Here is a 21197-nt window from a genome sequence, read left to right on the forward strand (position 1 = left end):
GATCTATAGGAGGCTGGGGTGACCCTTGTAGGCAGGACATCACAAGCAGATAGCCCTAGGACGCAGCTGTTGGCTCCTTACCTGCATGTGCCGAGGGGCCTCCCAGGGCACAAGGTCAGACAGGAATTTAAAGAGGAAGACTAGGGTTTTCTTGCTGCAGCTGTGGTAGCCATGTGAGCTCCCAAAGGACTCCTAGAAAAGAGAGAACAAGAGCCCCAGGAGCCACTTACTGTCAGCGGAGCCCACTGTGTGCTGTATGCCCAGCGGAAGCTCAGTGGCTACATCTGCCCAGATCCAAAATGGCTGCTGAATAAAGAGAAGTAACCTTGGTTCAGAGACTTTAAAACGTGCCAAGTTTACTAAAGATGTCACAATTGCTGTGCAGACAGCATCTCTGGACGGGATGTGGTGGCTCAGGCTGAGGCAGGAGGAATGCTATCGGGATGCTTGGTGAGTTCCAGGCCAGACTGGACTAAACATGAAACCCTGTCTCGAGGCCACACTGACGAAAAGAGAGTGCAGATACAGCCTAGCTAGCAAAGTGTTTGCCTAGCACCCACAATGTCCCGAGTTTAATCCCGAGCAATGGTTTTTAAAACATTTATTTATTTATTATTTTATGTATGTGAATACATTGTTGCTTCCTTCAGACACCAGCAGAGGGCACTGGATCCTCCCATTACAGATAGTTGTGAGCCACCATGCGGTTGCTGGGAACTGAACTCAGGACCTCTGGAAGAGCAGTCAGTGCTCTGAACCACTGAGCCATCTCTCTGCCCCCCAGCCCCCAGCAAAAAACAGGTGTGGTAAAAACAAACAAACAAACAAACAAACAAACCAAAACCAAAACCCAAGTCTGTACCCCAGCACTCTGGAAGTGGAGACATGGACTGAGGATGGAAGTTTACCCTCAACAGTATAGTGTGTCTGAGTCCAGCCTGGGCTACATGAGACCCTGTCTCAGAAACTAACAAAACAAACAAAAATAAACAAAAGTAAGTATGAGATCCTGTGAATGTCAGGTGCAGAGGCTGTTAACAAATATGTCCTTACTCTCCATCGGCCCGAGACTCTCCTGAACACATTTATCTCTGTCTCCAAACCCACCAAACCAGACATGTCACTCCATGGCAGGCAGCCAAGGAAAAAGGCCCAACCGGACACTGAGTCAAGGACCAGGGGTCAAGCCTGAGGCAGCCCTGCCACCTGTAGATACTGTGAGAGGACGGGGCTAAGGGATACAGGAACAAATTAATCATAATTTGTTGGTCATACACGAACGTGCGCATGTGGGAACCGCCCAGCCCACCCTAAACCACACCCATCTGCTGTGCTGGCATCTGAGACGGCAGTACACACCTGAGACCGAACACTAGGCCACAGTGAACTGAAGCTTTGCAGCGGTTTTGTGGAAACGCGCATTGCGCCAAGATCAAACAATTCTTTTGCACATTAGAGCACAGATACTAAAGCACCACTCAGCCAGGCAGTGGGGAATGCACCTCTTTAATCCCACAGGAGGTGGAACCCTGAGCTGGAGGCCAGCCTGGTCTACAGAGTGAGTTCCCGGGATAGCCAGAGCTACACTGAGGTACCTTGTTTCAAAAAACCAAAACCAACCAAACAACCAAACAAACAAACAACCCCAAAAGTGAATTGTTGACACTGCCCTGCTAGTCTCTGAGGTCAGAGACACCAACTGTCTGCTAATGCGAGGAGAGCAGCTCAACACCCCACAGCCTGCCTGAGACAGAGTCTACTCAGCTGCCCAGAACCACTTGGCTCCCAGCTCTGCTTTCTAACTGAGCAGCGGAATAGAAGCAAAGGGACACACACCTAGATCTGAGGTCACAGAAGTCACTGACACCCAGGACAGGACAGCTAAAGAGATGGCCCAGCTGTTGACAGCACTTGCTCCTCTTGCAGATGACCTGGGTTCAGTTCCCAGCAACACATGGTGTCTCATGATCACCTGTAACCCCAGTATCTAGGGGTCCCAAAAAAGCCTCTGGCTTCTAAGGGATCCTAGAAGCATATGTGCACATAAAAGTCATGCAGACAGACACACAGACACACATACACACACACAGACACACACACACACAGACATACTCTAAATATCATTTAAAAAAATATCACAGTGTACACATATATGTGCTGAAAAAAACAACCCTGCACACAACACAAGTTATTTTTTAAGCTAAATAAAATCACATCTATTAAAGACTAGGACACGATACAATACTGCTGAGCTAAACCAGCAACGACCTAATCTATTTAAATGTGTAGCGTTTTGTTGGTTTGTTGTGCTTGTGTATGTGTGTGACAAGTTCTCACTCCTGGCTGACATGGACTTCACTATGTAGCCTCAAATTCAAGAGCTCTACACTCCTGCCGTCTGTGTGCTGGCACTAAAGACATGTCACAAGGGTGCTCTGTCTGCATATATGTCTGCACACCAGAAGGGAGCATCAGACCCCATTACAGATCGTGAGCCACCAGGTGGGTGCTGAGACTTGAACCCAGGACTTCTGGAAGAACAGCCAGTGTTCTTACAGCTGAGCCATCTCTTCAGCATTAATAGTTTAAAAAAAAAAAAAAAAAAAACGTAGCTCGAGAGCCCAACATGGTTGATTATGACTCAAAACTGCAGATCAGGGCAGCAAGATGGCCCAGTGAATGGTAAGGCCATTGTACACAGGCCTGACATCCCGAGAGCACACAGGTGGCAGCTAGGACTGGAAACCTGTCTGAGGCCGGATCCATGTGCGTCCGTGCCCTCCAGGAGCAGCAGACAGACCGAGTTCCCTTCAGCTGACTCAGCACGGCTGGCCATCGCTGCTCCCCTTCGGAAAAACATGTCTCTGCCTTCTCCATGGTTTGCGGCTTGTCCTTGTGGCTACACGGTAACCTTATTAACCCTCAGAGTACAGTCTGATGCTCTGAATAAAGCTGGCTGTTGCGTAAGAATTTACTCCAGCTCATTTTTAGGCTGCTCCCTCCCAGGTTTAACTGCCTCAAGATGGTAAACAGGAGAGGACTTCTAAGGGCTGTTCTCCAGCCTCCATCAGACTGCCATTTATGTGCGTGCATAACTAGACACAGACAAACAGACACACACACACACACACAAAGAATATTAAAAAATACACAAATACAGTCAACTAAACTACAACCAACAATGCAGGTAAGTTGGGTAATTTTAAATTATACCTCCTTTTGAAAGGGTCAGTGAGGGCTGGAGAGATGGCTCAGGGGTTAAGAGCACTTGACGGCTCTTCCAGAGGTCCTGAGTTCAAATCCCAGCAACCACATGGGATTTGATGCCCTCTTCTGGTGTATCTGAAGCCAGCTACAGTGTACTCATATACATTAAATAAATATGTGGGCTGTACTACACGTGTACCCGCCTGCCGAACGAAACTAAAAATGGCGACAAAATAAACCAGTTCTCTTTCTTTCCTCCTCTTCTACTTCTTCCTCCCCACCTCTTCCTCCTCCTCCTTTTTAGACAGGGTCTTACTATATAGCCCTACCTGGCCTGGAACTCAGTGTATAGACCAGGCTGCCCTTGAAATTAAGAGGTCTGCTTGCCTATTCCTCCCAAGTGCTGGGATTAAAGGCTTGGGGCACTGCACCTGGGTTATAAACTGTATCTTTAAAAACTTTTGTTCATCGGTTCCATGCTCGAGACAGGGTCTTTTGTCACCAGCACAGGCTGTGCTAACAGTCCTATGACCTTCTGGACATTGTGTCACTGGCTCCCACCTCCCTGTAGGAGTGCGGGACTAGAGGGGCATGCAGCAGAGGAGGTGGTCCTGCTTTGTCTTAAGCTGGCTTTGAGCCTTTAGAATGTGGGGCCCTCCTGCTTACATGGCAGGTGTTTTACCCCCGAACCTTCTCCCCAGCCCTAAATTATATCTTGATGAAGTTGATTCTAAAAGTTAAATTAAGAAGGGCCAGCTGGCGAGATGACTCAGAGAGTAAGCATTAGCTGCTCTTCCAGAGGTTCAATTCTCAGAACCCACACCACGGCTCCAGGGAATCCAAAGCCCTCTTCAGGTACACACACAGACACACACACACACAGACACACACACACACACACACACACAACTAAAACACTCATAGACATTAAAAAATTAAATTAAAAGGTTAAAAGGAGGGGCTAAGGAGCTAGTTCAGTGATTATCAACATTTTCTGTTCAGGTCTCTGAGGTTGAGCTCAGCCTGATCTACAGAGTGAGTTCCAGGACAGCTAAGGTTACACAAAGAAATCCTGTCTCAAAAGAATAAAAAACAAAACTAAACTCCTTTCCTTCCTTTCTCACTTCCCTCCCCCTGCTCTTCTCTCACACACACACAGAAATAAAAATATAAAGTGGAGCATTGGTGGTTCACATACTCCCAACACTCAGGTGGCAGAGGCAAGTGGATATCTGAATTTGAGACTAGAATTGAATATGAGACCTTGTCTTCATAGTGAGCTCCAGACTAGCCAAAGCTAGATAGGGAGGGCCCATCTCAAAATTACTATTATTGTTATTAAAATTTTCTTAGAAAGTTAATTTAGGACTGGCAAGATGCCTTAGCAGCTAAAAGTGTTACTGTGAAAACCTTACATCCTGAGTTTGATTCCTGGAACCCATAGTGCATACACACACACACACACACACACACACACACACACACACACACACACACCACTGGTGTAAACCTGTACTCACTCACAACAGCTGGCCAAGGATCTCCCTTCAGACCTCACCTTGGGAGACTCAACAGTCCCAGGATGACCTGAGATCTGTACTCTCACGAGCCCTTGCAAGGTAAGCCTGATGACTCTCAGGCTCGGGAGCACCGCACAGACAAAAACTCGGGTTGCAGTCAAAAGCAAATGATGGACATAAATAGGGTCTATGTAAGGACAAGGCACACGCCTCAGAACATTCAGGAAGAAGAGAAGTAGTACATTTGAAACAAAAAGAAGCTGCTCCTGCTGAACAGGTTCCCACCTTAGCAAAGTCTCAGAAAAGGAGATTCCCACCCAACTGGTGACCCCTGAGGACGCAGAGCAGAGCTGACCTCTAGAAACACACGTCAGGATCTGCCTTGGCCAAGCTTTGCCACACGGATCTCTTTAACCAGCAGCGCCCGCACCCCTAACCAAAGCCCTCAGACTGTCAGAAAAGCCACCCCCAGGTAACTCACCTTGAACCAATCTGCATAGGATGGGAATACATAGGGTCCTTCCAGAGTAGCCTGGCGCACAATCAGGAAGGCGGTGACGATGCTGTCGAGGTGGTAGCTCTCAAAGGCCCGGGCCATCAGAGAGGCCACCCAGTCTGTGAGATTAGGACATAATGGCAGGTAAGGGCAGGTCACTCACAGAACAAGAGCTTAGCTGGTAACTGAGGATCTGAGCTGGGCTCTCGGAGGGCAACAGTCACCTCAGGCTGGATACAAGCTGCCTGCGACTCACAGAAGTAACACATCAACAGACACACACACAGGCAGGGTTCAATTAAGTTCTTAGTGCGTGACAGGTGTCAGTCACGTGCTCAGCCTCTACTGTGTGGGATACAATTCACATTTGCGTGGGAATCACTCGTGCTCAGTGTGAACACACACCTTTAACCAGCTGCTGCGCCTCGGGAAAGCAGACAACCAGGGTGGACACACAGGAGAGCACGTGTTGCCAGTTCACCTCTTGCACCTCCAGAACCTCCTGCAAATGGCCAATGGACTCCTCGGGATCCAGTGTCACTAAAACCTGGAAGAGCAACCCCAGCTCCTTTCAAAACCAAAGTTACCACTGCCAGACAGGGGCCCATCCGCTCCAGCACCAGAGAAGTGCAGACAGGGGCCGCCGCATTTCTCCTCTCTGCAGTGGTCAGCGGTGGCTGGGAGATTTCTCATTCTGCGAAGGAAAGGTTCTGCCCAGCGACAAGTTCCCTCTCCTGATCCTGAACTGCAATCCTGAGGACACTTGTTTTGCTGGGGACTCCTGAATCCTCTCACCAGGGAGAGCTGGTCTGATCCAGTCTGACTGAGATCCACTGCAGGGGGCACATCAACCCCACACTCACCCTGCAGTGCAGATCTGTGAGCAGAGGGTGTGTCTTTGCAAAGCTCCACTCTTTCTGCATTTGGATGGCGTCAGACACTGGGAAGGACGGACAAAAAGCTTCAGGTCAGCGTTTACTAAAAACAAAACAAAACAAAAAACCCAACTAACCAACCAAACAAAATACCCCATTTTTTCAATGTGAAAAGAGACATTTGTTCCAGAGAGGGCATGTTTTCCCACCGCAGGGAAAGCCAAGGCAATGGGGTGGAGAGGGGGATCAGGAGGGAGTGCACCTTTGTGAAGGCAAATGAAGGGGGAGTGGGGTAAAGGGATAACATCTCAAATGTAAATACAGAGTATCTAATAAAAAAAAAAAACTAGAGTGTTAAGTAAAAAAAAATACCCTGTTTTTTAAAAAGTTTCAGTATCAACTGTTTTAATTTTTTTCAAGTGTTGTTACCACAACCATCTCCTTTTATTAACTAGGTCACTCCTAAGAATCAAAGGGATGTTGGTCCAGACAAGGATGCCAGACTCTGGGATAGTGTCACGATGTCACGGTGCCTTAAAGCATCTCACTTCACCCCCAGGTCTCAGTGCTCAAGGGCCTGTAGACAACAGAGCCATGAGGCTGCCCAAGGGCCTCTATCTCTGCTGAGAGTTCCACCGAAAGTATATTAGAGACCGCGGCCACGGTGCGGAGGCCTACCTTTCAGCACGGGCTTGTGAGTCAGAATCTGAGTTAGTGTGTGACGGAAGAAGCTCTTCAGAGAGTCCTCTGCGATCATACCACAGCATGCGTGTCCAGAGTACACAGTGATCCTGCAAACAGCAAGGGGGTGCCCACGTCTAAGAACCAATGGGGCTCACACTCCTTCAAGCCTGAAAAGCACTCTCCCTACGGGCCTCAGGGGTCAAGTGAATCATGGGACATGTGGTTCCATCAAGAGGGAAGTGAGAAGAGGTGTCTGAGGAAGTCGGGAGACTAGACACACTAGGAGGGTTGGGGTTGCACACCAACGCTGAAGACAGACACGTGAGAGGGAGGACACACACACACACACACACACACACACACACACGCACGCACGCACGCACGCACAGGACATAAAAGTGGGACTGAAGGACCTTTGAAGTCCCACACCCTAGAAATCTGGAGGCTGAACAGGATTCTACAATAGGAAAGAGCTCTCACCCCACCTCAGAAAAGGCTGGAGTGACCTCCTGGGCTTTAGCAACAATCGTCCCAGAAGTCACCAACCAGCAGAGAGTACCCAGCCGGTCACTGCTACCACCCAAATGTTTTAGAAGCCATGCTTCCTAGAGAGGCAAGAACGTCTTTCACAGGAACAGCAGGCCTCCCAGACATACCAGCCACTCACTGCCTGGTAATCCAAAGTCTTCTGCGGATTGGCATCCAGGGTATCAAGTGAAACTGTCAACAGAACACAGGTTGGAAAATAAAGATCAGTCCCGGGAGAGCACTGGGATCTGCTCGCTGTAAAGTCAAGGAGAGCTCGCAGAACTGGGAGTGCTGTACTGAGCTGGTGGCGCTGTATCACTCCGGACATTCTGGGGGGCTAGGACTGAATGTGCAAGGTTGGTGCTCTGCCTCTGTCTTTACTCCCAGCACTCTGAGGCTGAGGTAGGCAGATCTCTGAGTTTAAGGCCAGCCTGGTCTACAGACTGAGTTCCAGGACATCCAGGTGCTCTTCAGACAACCCAGGTTCAATCCCCAGCACCTGCCTGGCAGTTTATAACTGTCTTACAGGGGAAGCAACATCATTGTCCGGCCTCTGTGCATAGAGATGTATGTATGTATGTATGTATACACACATACACACACGCACACATCTGCTAGAAGCCATAGTAAAGAAATGAGATGAGTCACTTATATCCTGAGACTCAGGACAAGCAGCTTACAAGCCAGCATCCTCTGCAGGACATCAACAGCAACCTGTCAACAGAACAGAAAGTCGGTCAGTGGCTCTCAGGCGGTCACAGGCTGACAATATGCAGAACACCTTGAGATGCTGAGGCAAAGAAGAAACTGCCTCACTCTTGGGAGCTTTCTCACTTCCTTAATAAATCCACGTAAGTTCTGCTGTGTGGGGGGGGGGGGCGCAGAAAGCGTGGGGGTGGATGTAAGCAGGCATATAGGTAGATTAACTTTACAGAGAGGTTAAGCCTTTGGTTTGGTCCCTAGCACATCATAAACTTAAGAGTGGTAGATGGTCCACAGTTATAATCCCAACACACTTAGGAGGTGGAGGGGCTGGAGAGATGGCTCAGTGGTTAAGAGCACTGGCTGCTCTTTCACAGGTCCTGAGTTCAAATCCCAGCAACCACATGGTGGCTCACAACCATCTGTAATGGGATCTGATGCCCTCTTCTGGTGTGTCTGAAGACAGCCACAGTGTACTCATATATAATAAATAAATATTTTAAAAGAAAGAAAGAAACACTTAGAGGTGGAATCAGGATTAGAGATTCAAGGTCAAGCCATGCATGGTGGTGCATGTCTTTAATGCCAGCACTAGGGAGGCAGAAGCAGGCAAATCTCTAAGTTCAAGGTCAGCCTGGTCTACTGAGTGAGTTCTAACACAGCCAGGGCTACACGGAGAGACAAAGAGAAATCAAGACCATCCTTGCCTATGTGAGATTGTCTTTTTAAAAAAAGCCTTTACTTGTCCTTCCTACCTGAGGCATCTTTTCAGGCTCTACGAGTTTTCTCGGGTCTGAGCTTCCCTGAAATCCCCATGAAATTAACAGTTGCACAAGGCCTGAAAGATAAAATATTCAGAGTCAATTGTATGCATCATGGTTTCCAAAGAGCAGTGGCTCATGCTGACCCGACTCCGGGAGCGCACGTGTGCACAGGCGGCTGAAGTAAACCCCCACGCCTGCCACTGTCTGCCTGACTGGGACACAAGCGTTTATCCAACGACCTAAAGAAGTCAAGTATGGTAAAGACTTCTGAGATTTTAGTTCTACTTTTTTTTTTTTTTTTTTTTTTGCTTTGAGACTGGCATCTTGCTCAATTGCCCACGTCAGCTTCAGTCTCTGCCCAGTGAGCCAGGATTACATGTCTGTACCACCCAAAGGAAGCACCACATTCTGAGGAACGGGAACAAACTCCTTCATATTTCAGATTTGGGGTGGGGCTGAGAGAGGCTCTCACTACGTAGCCGTGCTGGCCCCAGATTCGTAGAGATCTGCCTGCCTCTGCTTCTGGAGTGCTGGGGCGAAGGGAATGAGCCAGCACATCTGGCTGATCCACATCTGGCTGATCCACATCTGGCTGATCCACATCTGGCTGATCCACATCTGGCTGATCCACATCTGGCTCCCTCAAGATTTTAAAGACTAGACTAAGGAAGCCCGGAACTGAGGTTTCCTGTCTTACCTCTGATTTAAGATTTTACTTGTCTAGGGTAGATTACTGGAAATAGAAGCCGTTCATACCACTGCAAAAGCATCTTTGCAAACTAAGAAATGTACCACCTTTTTGCCAGGCATGATGGTTAAACAACTGTAATTCCAGCTTTGGGGAGGCTGAGGCAAGGTTGCCATAAATGTGAAAGGCCGGCCTGGGCTACAGAGTAAAATCATTCCCCAAAAATACACGTGACCTACTGCGGCGACACGCGCCATCAATCCAGCATTCAAGAGAAGCAGAGGCAGGCAGAGCTCCTGAGTTTTAGTCCAGCCTGTTCCACACAAGTTCCAGGCCAGCTAGAGTTCCGGGGTAAGACCCTGTCTCAAAATCAGAACAAGGAATCTTTGAGCTGCCTGGAGGGAGCACGTGCTCCTCACCTTTGGAGTCACCTCTCAGTTACAACTAGCACTGCAGGACACAGCTCAGATGACAAAGAAAGCTGGGGCCACCCAAGGGACAACCCAATGGTGCCACAAACACTCCTACTAGGATTCCATTCAATAAAGCATTCAACAAAACAGAGGTGAGCTGGAGAGATGGCTCAGAGGTTAGAAGCACTGACTGCTCTTCCAGAGGTCCTGAGTTCAAGTCCCAGCAACCACACGGTGGCTCACAACCATCTGTCATGGGATCCAATGACCTCTTCTGGTGTGTCTGAAGACAGCTACTGTGTACTCACATACATAAAATGAATAAATAAATTTTAAAATACAAACACTTAGACATTTAAAAAGGAAGGAAGGAAGGAAGGAAGGAAGGAAGAAAGAAGCAGAGGCCCATGACTAATCTGGTGAGTTTATTTCACACTAGACCCACAGGAATGAAGAGGAGGCTCTCTTTTTCAGTATCAAAATGAATAACTGTTCCCAGGAACCCATCCACTATGACCATACCAGAAAGCATAGCTTCCACAGCATCAGAGGATGGGCTGGAAGCTCCTATGTGCTCACACAGAAAGCGTAGGTTCCTGAAGAGCCACATGGTCATGGCTTCCGTGTCGGGATGGCTGAGGACACAGAGAACACAGGTTGGACCCCCACCCCACTACCCTCAGAATTTCATTTGTCTCTTTATTGCAACAGTCACTTAACTAGGAAGCACTGGCTGCTAAGAAGCAGCTGCCAAATCCTGTCTCAAAGGCAAACTGGGCAGGTACAGGGCACCTGCCTGGCTGCTGCTAAGGCAAATAATAATAATAATAATAATAATAATAATAATAATAATTTTCAAAAGTTTAATAATAAGGGGCCTGGAGAGATGGCTCAGTGGTTAAGAGCACTGACTGCTCTTCCAGAGGTCCTGAGTTCAATTCCCAGCAACCACATGGTGGCTCACAGCCATCTGTGGTGGGATCCGACATCCTTTTCTGGTGTGCAGGTGTACATGCAGGCAGAACTCTATTTACTAATAAGTAAATCTTTTTTCAAAGCATGTTTACTAATGAACTGGGTATGGTGGTACATGCCTTTAATCCCAGCACTGGGGAGGCAGAGGCAGGTGGATGGCTCTCTGTGAGCTTGTGCCCAGTCCTATTCTAACCATGAGTTCCAGGACAGCCAGGGTTAGTTAGTGGAACTCTTTAAAAACGATTGGGATAGAGAGATGGCTCCAAGGTTAAAGCACTTGCCACTCTTGCAGAGGACCCAGGTTTGATTCCAGCCCCCCGTATGCCAGCTCCAGCTCCCAGACCTCAGATCAGGCCCTTTTCTGGCCACTTCCTGTATGTCTGTCTGTGCATCTGGTACACAAACATACACGCAGGCTTACACACATAGACACAGGAAAAAAATAAGTATATCTCATACAGTGATAACAAAATGATCACTATCAGGTTTTGTGTGAACTACTGACAACCCTTCCCCACCCCCCAAAAAAGACCAAAAAAAAAAAAAAAAACCCGAAACCAAAACCAAACAAAAACTGTTTGGAAGCAGAGAGCCTATTTTGAATTATTTCAACCCTTTAAGATTTATCCCAACTATTTTTATGAACTATGCTTTCTGTTCTGTTTCTGAAATTCTGTGTACTTGATTTTGTTTTGGTCTCCTTTCTTTCTGTAAGAGGGTCTTACACAGCCCAGTCTGCATGTGTGCATGTGTGCACTATGTAACTGAGGCTGGCTGATCTTTCTGCTTCCAAACCCCCACTACCAGGATTAGAGGTGTATACCGCATCTGGTGGTGCTAGGAACTGCATCTGGGGCTTTGAGCACGGTAGACAAGTACTTTGCCAACCAAGCTACAACCCCCAACCTCTGTTCATGTGCCCACATGTGCCCTCCCTGGCAGGGTATCCCGGGGTGACTGGCTACAGAACTTAGCCGTGTTAGAATGACCTATGCACTGTTACATTTTTCTTAAGCGGGGTTTCACTATGCCACCCTGGCTAGCTTGGCACTCTCTACATAGACTAAGCTAGCCTTAAACTCACAGAAATCCCTGCCTGTTCCTCCTGGGTGCTGATATCAAAGGGACAAAGCCATCATACCTAGCTTTGCGCTGCTGATCTAACTATACAGTACCATGAGGAATCCACACGTCTACCAATTATTATCAATATGTGCTTTTCCCCTTGGATTCTGTCCCCTTTTGTGTTGTAGATGTTGGTGTCCTGGTGATTAGGAAATGTGCTCTCTGTGTAATTAGTTTATTAATTCTTTCTAAGGTTTATCATATTTAGGTCTTCCTCCTCCAAGATTATAAAAACAACTGTCTGAGATTCCCTCTTTTGTTTTTGGAGACAAGATTTCTCTGTTGTAGTCTTGGGTGTCCTAGAACTTGCTTTGTAGACCAGGCTGGCCTCAAGCTCATGTCTCAGGTGCTAAGATCGACGGCATGTGTCACCACCGCCTCCATTTTCATTTCTTTCTCTGATGCACCCAAGCCTTTTTAATATTTTTTTGGAACTTATGGGAACTGGTTCGCAGCATGGCCTGGTTTCAAGATGGCATTTTTAACTATGCTTGATGTCCGGAGCTAGACCTCAGGAAGCACAGCCTGCAGCCTTCCTCTGATGGACTAGACAGGCTGAGACCCCAAACTTCGTGGCAGGACTTTACAGGCCTCTCGGAGACGCCTTTTCATCCAGCCTCCTGAGATATGAGCACATCCAATGCTTGAGCCTCAGTGAGTAGTTGATCATCCCCATGATTGGCTGTCTTCATCCACACTGGCGGCCCAGCGGTCTCTTAAACCTCTTACTGCTCCGTCTGCTCCCCTCCTTCCAAATTTTTGATTTTGCCATCTTGTGTACTATTCTATTTTATCAGGCTACTCTTTGTTATAAAAGTTCCTTTCTGAGGCTGGAGAGATGGTTCAGTGGTTAAGAGCACCGACTGCTTTTCCAGAGGTCCTGATTTCAATTCCCAGCAACCACATGGTGGCTCACAACCATCTGTAATGGGATCTGATGCCCTCTTTTGGTGTGTCTGGAGACAGTGACAATGTACTCACATACATGAGATAAATAAATCTTAGATAAATAAAGGTTCCTTTTCTGGGCTGGCAACTAATGTAAAGATACTTGCCACCTAGCCTGACAACCTAAGTCCCATCCAAGGGAGTCACTGATTCCCACACGTTGCCGACTGACTCCCAGACAAGTGTTTGGGCACAGTCATATCCTCACGCAAATGAAGTCTGACTCCCAAGGTGATTTCACAAAGAAAGAAATAGTTACATGCATTTCACATACCGTGGTTAGCTTTTGTGTTCTGTTTATGTGCAGGAGTACTTTTATGTCCCTGTACTGAGTGTGTGTACTGCCTGCAGAAGTCAGATCTCCTGGGATGAAGACACGAATCTACCCTGTGTGTGGATGCTGGAAACCAAAACTAGGTCCTCTAAAAGAGCAACTCTCCAGCCCAGACCTTGAACTTGTGATCCTCTTTGCCCTCCCTCCTGAGATCGGGGATACTAAGACTGAGCTGTGCTGATCCATGAAACGCTGGCGACTGAACTCGGGCTTCGTGTACTCGGTGCGAGCCTCTAAGCCTAAGTCCGTCTTTTCTCAGTTTTTGTTGCTGTTGTTTGGTTTTTATTTTGTATGAGACAGTCACACTATATAGCCCAGGCTAGCCTAGAACTCACTACATAGTTCAGGCTAGCCTTGAACTCAGAGAACTACCCGACTGTGCCCCGCAAAGTGCTTTTTTATAAGCAATCATCATGAGAGTGGCTGAGAAACTGGTTCAGTCAGTGAATTGTTCCCTGTGCCCAGGGCTAGGAAGACAGAGACAGGATCCCTGGGGCTTATTGGCTAGCAAGTCTAGCCAGATTGGCAAGCTCTGAATCTGTGAGACCTTGTGTCAAAAGTAAGTGGAAAATGACTGTGGAAGACACACAACAGTAACCTCTGGCTTCTGCAAGCATGTGCATACTTATGCACAAACACACACAAGCATGTGATACTTATGCACAGACACACACAAGCATGTGATACTTATGCACATACACACACAAGCATGTGATACTTATGCACATACACACACAAGCATGTGATACTTATGCACATACACACACAAGCATGTACATTTACATATATGCATAAAAATCAGCATCACGAGACATGTACAAAGAAAACACGAACAAGGGCACTTTAAAACCAGTAAATGTCCTCGTAAGATAAGGGATGCGTACAGTCAGGCAGGAAGAGAAAAACTGGCTATTTCTCTGAGCTCCACACACCTCCCACACCACAGTGGATACATAAATAGTTTTTAGAGACGCTCAGAAACTCAGCTGTTGGATGAAGAAAGGCCAAATCACGTTACGTGACACAGAATGACTGGTCAAGTACCTTCGCAGTAGCTCTTGTAGGCTCACAACACCATGTGTGTGAAGACACCACACAGCCTCAAACAACAAAGAATCCTGAAAAACACAACAGCATCATCTCAGCCTGTGCTGCAGCCCAGTGTCCAGCCTACGTCATCTGCCCAGAGAAAGTGTCACAGCATGGCCCAAGGGGCTCACGCCACACAGCACTCATGTCCCTTTCTGTTCTGCATGGCTTTTCCTCCGCAGTCTGTGACAGCTCTGACCTCCCAGGAGTCTCCGGTTAAGTCCTTTCCAATCCTTTCTTCTACACTCTGTGGCCTTTACATTCTGAACTACTGCCTGGAGACTGTCCCGTGATCTCCACTCACATGCCATGGCTCAAAAACATACTCGTACATACATGTATCATACATAAGTGCACAATAAAGAATTTAAATATTAATGTTTCAAATATAGCTTACTAATATAGTTTGTTTTGTGTCTTGGTCAGGGTTTATATTCCTGCACAAAACATCATGACCAAGAAGCAGTTGGGGAGGAAAGGGTTTATTCAGCTTACACTTCCACACTGCTGTTCACCACCAAAGGTGGTCAGGACTGGAACCCAAGCAGGTCAGGAAGCAGGAGCCGATGCAGAGGCCATGGAGGAATGTCACTTACTGGCTTGCTTCCCCTGGCTTGCTCAGCCTGCTTTCTTATAGAACCCAGGTCTACCAGCCCAGGGATGGCTCCACCCACAATGGGCTGGGCCAGGGATGGCTCCACCCACAGTGGGCTGGGCCCTCCCCCCTTGATCACTAGTTGAGAAAATGCCTTACAGCTGGATCTCATGGAGGCATTTCCTCAACTGAGGCTCCTTTCTCTGTGATAACTCCAGCTTGTGTCAAGTTGACACAGAACCAGCCAGGACATTTTGTTTTTTTGAGTCTTGTGTAGTCCAGGCTGGTCTGGAGTTTACTATGCAGTAAAGGATGACCTTGAACTTCTGATCCTTCTGCCTCTACCTCCTAAGCACTAGGGTTACACACACACACACACACACACACACACACACACACACACACACACACCACTGTGCGCAGTTTATGAGGAGCTGAGGGTCTAATTCAGTTTACAAGCATGCTATGTAAACACCTGACCACGTGAGCTAGCCCTTATTAATATGGGTTTAAGATTATGTTTTAATAATCCACTTACTCCATAAGAGCCTTCCTAACAGCACACCAGGAAGTCAGAGGACTGTGCTTCTATTGTGTGCTTGACTTTATCTTTTTGCAGACAGAGGGGTCTCACTCTGTGGCTCTGTCTGGCCTGGAACTCTGTGAGTGCACCAGGCTGACTCTGAACCTGGAGACCTTTCTGCCTCCATCTTTCAAGTGCTAGAACTACAGGCCTCTAGGTACCCGGTCCTACTAAACACTGCCAATGATGGGATGGACATACAACACTACAGTGCTTCTTCTACCCTCGGGAGCCCCAAGGACCTCCTCGTCAAGCTCCATATATTTTTTTTAAGATTTTATGTATGTGACACATCTTCAGACACGACAGAAAAGGGCATCAGATGCCATCACAGATGGTGTGATACAGCCATCAAGCTCTGTAATTGATGAGACGTTTGGCCAAATTCCTAAGAAAAATCACAGACCCAAACCATCACCTTTAAAAATCCTAAGCAAGAGAACTTCAAACTTACCTGCGCTTTCCATAACTCTTGACAGCAGGTGAGACGGGAGAACATGCCGTGTGCCAGCAAATGCCGAGCAGTCACCAGTGAGGAAGACAGTTTCTTCTAAAAAGACGTGATTTTTTTTAAAAAGGTAAATTATCTAAAAAAGGTATTAAAGCAACATTTTCCCAAACAGCCTAAAACGGACAGGTCACAGTCAAGGGGCCGGCTTCTCACGCTTAGTTCCGGGCTGAGCAGCACAGGGTGGCTGGGCTCCACGCAGACCTGCTGCACACTGCGAGCGAACACTCTGGCAGACAGCACCCCCACAGAAACTCCCAGCCTCGAGGCTTGATCCCGAAAAGCAGAGCCTGAAAACAAAACAAAGCCATGATTTCCCCCTAAGAACCGAGAAACCTTCAGAAGCTGGGAGATGAAAAATGTTTCTTATTCAGTGTGGCATCGTGGTAGGAAAAGGATAGACAGAAAGGAAACACAGGAGACACAAAACAAAGATAATTTCAGGGCTGGAGAGATGGCTCAGTGGTTAGAGCACTGACTGTTCTTCCAGAGGTCCTGAGTTCAAATCCCATCAACCACACGGTGGCTCACAACCATCTGTAATGGGATCTGATGTGTCTGAAGACAGCTACAGTGTACTTATATCTAATAAATAAATAAATCTTTAAAAAAAAAAAAAAAGATGATTTAATGGACACTCTGAACTCAAAATACACACATATGCATGAATCTTGTACCACGGCAGATGCACTCCATTACAACATACAGAGGGAACTTTATCATCCTTATAAAGGAGCTCATCAGACTTCCTAGTGTGCTATTAGGTGTGTTATAGTATACGGTAGCTTTCTTCAGACACACCAGAAGAGGGCATCAGACTCTATTACAGATGGTTGTGAGCCACCATATGGTTGCTAGGATTTGAACTCAGACCCCCTGAAAGAGCAGTCAGTGCCCTTAACCACTGAGCCATCTCTCTAGCCCCCATGACTTTTTCTTAACCTTTTTCGAAGTCAGCGAGTTGAAAAGCACAGTGACAACTCACGGATGAAGGAGGTGGATCGGTCGAAGGGAGCCTCGATGCTGGCACAGTCCATCAGCTCGCTGAGACGAAACTTTTTAGGCTGTGGCTCTTCCACCTACAAACCGAAACAGTAGGAATCAATCTGAAGGCCCAAGCGGGGTGAGCTCGCATAGTAGTCAAGTTTTATTTGCTTTGGTTTACTGGTTGCTAATTTTGGTTTTGTTTAGTTTTTAATTTCATCTTGTGTATGTGTGTGTGTTTGAGAGAGAAAGAGTGTGTGTGTGTGTTTCAGAGAGAGAAAGAGAGTGTGTGTATGTTTGAAAGAGATAGAGTGTGTGTCTGTGTGTGTTTGAGAGAAAAAGAGAGAAAGTGTGTGTTTGAGAGAGAGAGAGTGTGTGTGTGTGTTTGAGAAAGAGAGAGAGTGTGTGTGTGTTTGAGAGAGAAAAGAGTGTGTGTGTGTGTGTTTGAGAGAGAGAGAGAAAGAGTGTGTGTATTTGAGAGAGAGAAAGAGTGTGTGTATTTGAGAGAGAGAGAGTGTGTGTGTGTGTGTTTTAGAATTTCTATTGCTGTGATAAAAACACCATGACCAAAATCAACCTGGGAAGCTTATTTCGACTTATAACTCGTATTCTATCTTGCTGGGCACTGGAGACAGAGACAGGAGGATCGCTGAGTTCAAGGCCAGCCTGGTCTACAGAGTGAGCTCCAGGACAGCCAGAGCTACACAGAGAAACCCTGTCCAAAAGCAAACAAACCAGATAATACAACAAAGAGTGAAGTTATATATGAACAACATATATAACTAGTCCATCATCCAGGGAAGGCAGGACAGGAACCTGAGACAGGAACCTGGAGGCAAGAATTGATGGAGTGGCCAGGCTGCTTACTGGCTGGCTCACCATGGCTTGTTCAGCCTGCTTTCTTACAAATCCCAGGACCACCAGCCCAGGAGAGGCACCACCCCAATGTGCTGGACCCTCCCCCATCAATCATTAATCAAGAAAATGTAGCACAGGCTTGCCCACAGGCCAGTATGAGTGAGGTGGGGGGGGCGGGTTTCAAATGGAGATGCGCTCTTCCCAAATTATTCTTAGCTTGTATTGAGCTGGCTTAAAACTACCACAGTGTACATGCTCGATTCCAGTCTGTGCAGTTCAGAGTTCAGAAAGGGTGGCAGGTCCCCTGGAACTAGTTACAGATGACTCTGAGCCACCTGACACAGGCTCTGGGAACTTACTTCAGATCCTCTTAAGATGACATGACAGGATATGTTAGACCTGGAGAGAGGCTCAGTGGTTAAGAGCACTGACTGCTCTTCCACAGGTCCTGAGTTCAAATCCCAGCAACCACATGGAGGCTCACAACTATCCATTAACTCCAGTCCCAGGGGATTTGATGCCCTCTTCTGATTTCTGTAGGCTCCGGGCACACATGTGATGCATTACATACTTGCAGGCAAAACACTCATACACATAAAAATAAAACAAAACAGAACCACCTTTCCACCCCCTCCAGTACTTTTTCCAAAATTTTGTGAATTCACAAAAGCCTTTCAAGAATTAGTAAATTTGGGCTGGAGAGATGGCTCAGTGGTTAAGAGCACTGACTGCTCTTCCACAGGTCCTGAGTTCAAATCCCAGCAACCACAGGGTGGCTCACAACCATCTGTAATGGATTGGATGCCTTCTTCTGGTGAGTCTGAAAACAGCTACAGTTTTCACAGAAAAAAAAAAACTTTAAAAATATTTTAAAAAATAATTAGTACATTTACTACCCACCTACTTTCATCTCCAAAGACAAACTAATAAACCACACTCAGCTCTCTTCCCACCTGGTTATTCACCAGGTACACAGGCTTAGAAGGACATTAAAAAGATTATGATCTGGCTTGGCTCCAAACACCCTACCTGCTCAGCCAGGTCAACCTCCTCTTACCTCTAGCAAAAGGTCATGCATGTTTTGGTGGTAACTCAGGAGTTTCAGAGCGGAATCCTTTAACTTCTTTTCCCTTTCAGGATCATATTTTTGCTTCTTGACTCTGCCCGCTAAAGAGATAAAAAGAAAAAAAGAAAAGGAAAGATCTGCTCAAAAAATTATAGCACAACGTACACAGGGTGACATGCTCCGCGGAGGTCCAAAGAGATATCGCCCAAGATCCGGACAGTCATCTGCTGCTGCAGCTGGGACCAGAAAGCCTGGGGCCCGTGGCTCTATGAGGACCAGCGGCCCAGGACTGCTGACTCGCGGGGCTGCAGCTCGCTGGGATCTGAACCTACGCCCCGAAGAATGGAGGGGCCGCAGTGGGCTCTGGTTAGGGTCGGAAGGTAGTGGTGGCAAGACCTACCCAGCAGCTCGGTCCAAGTTTTTCGGAGGACCCGGGGCCCACCGCCCATCGCTGCACCCCTGGCCGGCGAGCCCGGCATAGCGTCTGGAACTCCGGCTCTGCAGCCCGCGCTGCCTTCCGATTGGCGGCGGCCAGGCGCTGGCGCTCATTGGCTGGGAGGACGCTTGACCACACCCCGAGGGCCGACCCTTGCTCTGCGGCCATCTTGGTTGTGGCACTAGTTCCCGAGTCTGGCCGCGTCCGGGTGGCGGGCTAGACAATCTGGTAACGGCCTTGGTGCAATACACCGTACACCACCTCACACCAACTAGGGAAAAACAGAATTGCGAATGGCCCAAAGCGTGGGCTGGGGAGATCACGTGACAAACCGGACCCGGTTGATGGTAAAAGCCTCTTTTTACCTGCTTTGCTCAAAAGCACACAAAGTCGATCCCTAATATTCTGATGTGCTTATTTGGCTCTTACTGGAGGAAAATTGGCCAAAGGAGTTTTGGTGCTGGGGTGTGACTTTCAGAGGTTGGGGAAGAATAGAGTTTCTATCCCTCCCGGCTAAGCGTTCAAAGTACTCAGGAAGGAAAAACAGCCACGAAACGCTACCATTCCTGTTTCTTCCTTGATAAAGTCCACCTGATGTGCGGGGCCATGCTGTGATCCCAGCACTCGGGAGGCAGAGGCAGGTGGATCTCTGAGTTCGAGGCCAACCTGTTGTACAGACTGTTCAGGGCAGCCACGGCTACCCAGAGAAACCTTGTCTCAAACAAACAAACAAAAGGAACGAGGTCGGTATCTGCCGTGCAGTAACTGTGCCTGATTTTCATCATTATCCCAGGCATACACACAGCCTCTTAGGGGAAGACACGACATTGGAGACAGGCTTAGCCGGCCATAATAGCCAGGTTGTGATTAAAATTCACCCAGCCCGAAATTAGCAGCTGGAGGAACCATTATCAGAGCCAGAGTAGAGCGGACAAAGACTGAGCAAAGTTTTCCCAGAGTCAGGTTTATCTGCCTCCTTGACCTAGAGGTGCTACAGTCGTGTGGAGAGCCAAAAAGCCACTTTACAGGTCATAAAGAACACTTAGCTCGAAAGATATAAAACTGAAGAGAACCAATTAAAACATTTCAACAAAAATTATCACTGTGGCCAGGACGCTTCCCAGGTCAGGGAGCTTCTCAGAAGTGCGGTCCGAGAGGAGCATCAGAGCTGCTCTCTGCCCATCAGAACATTTGGCTGCACTTCCATCATTGCCCACAAGGAGGACTCTGCTCCAACACAAGTCCTACCCACTCTCACTGTTTCCCCGCCTGCTGATTTTTTATTTAATTTTATTTTAATGAATAGTGTCTCTGTGTAACCCCGGCTGTCCAGGAACTCACTCTGGCAAACTCGGAGATATGCTACCTCTTCCTTCTGAGGGCGAGAGGGCCAGAATTAAAGGCATGTACCATCACTGCCTGGAAAAATACAATCTTTTATTTCAACACATAAAGGGCCATTTCCCTCCATATGAAAAAGATGATGTCCTTGGCCAGCCTACGGGAAACTAAGGCAAGAGGATCATTTCTGCCTAGGAGTTTGGGATAGCCTAGGACATCTAGCAATATTGCAAGACTCCCATTTCAAAAACAGAGCAGCTGAGGTGGAAACTGACCCCAACGTTGGCCTCTGCACTCTACACACATGCACACACAAGCATTCACGTGTATGTAAGTAGAATACACACACTAATAAATAACCTGCCTGTTTTATCCACGGGCATAAATATCTTCTACATTATGAATGTAGCATTCACCCACATTAATTTCTTATGGTTCTCTGATGATTCCCACTACTTAACAGCACCGTTGCTGTTTG

At 47.5% G+C, this 21197-nt stretch overlaps 1 protein-coding gene across 1 annotated transcript in view; it reads right to left on the reverse strand.

Annotated features, from left to right (window-relative positions):
• The window catches only part of FANCA (FA complementation group A), a gene marked incomplete at both ends in the record, with an annotated part of 51838 nt that extends 32417 nt beyond the window's left edge, over positions 1-19421 (reverse strand). Inside the window, 15 exons of the mRNA XM_080936727.1 lie at positions 82-192; positions 5209-5342; positions 5629-5770; positions 6087-6163; positions 6777-6889; positions 7439-7502; positions 7991-8024; positions 8768-8850; positions 10400-10512; positions 14304-14377; positions 15981-16076; positions 16191-16324; positions 17020-17113; positions 18934-19043; positions 19343-19421. Coding sequence (XP_080792853.1) covers positions 82-192; positions 5209-5342; positions 5629-5770; positions 6087-6163; positions 6777-6889; positions 7439-7502; positions 7991-8024; positions 8768-8850; positions 10400-10512; positions 14304-14377; positions 15981-16076; positions 16191-16324; positions 17020-17113; positions 18934-19043; positions 19343-19421 — 1458 coding nt within the window. The remainder of the gene's footprint in view (positions 1-81; positions 193-5208; positions 5343-5628; positions 5771-6086; positions 6164-6776; positions 6890-7438; positions 7503-7990; positions 8025-8767; positions 8851-10399; positions 10513-14303; positions 14378-15980; positions 16077-16190; positions 16325-17019; positions 17114-18933; positions 19044-19342) is intronic.
• Between the last annotated feature and the right edge of the window lie 1776 nt (positions 19422-21197).

The sequence above is a fragment of the Micromys minutus genome, assembly GCF_963924665.1.
Source record: "Micromys minutus genome assembly, chromosome: 24".
NCBI lineage: Eukaryota > Metazoa > Chordata > Mammalia > Rodentia > Muridae > Micromys > Micromys minutus.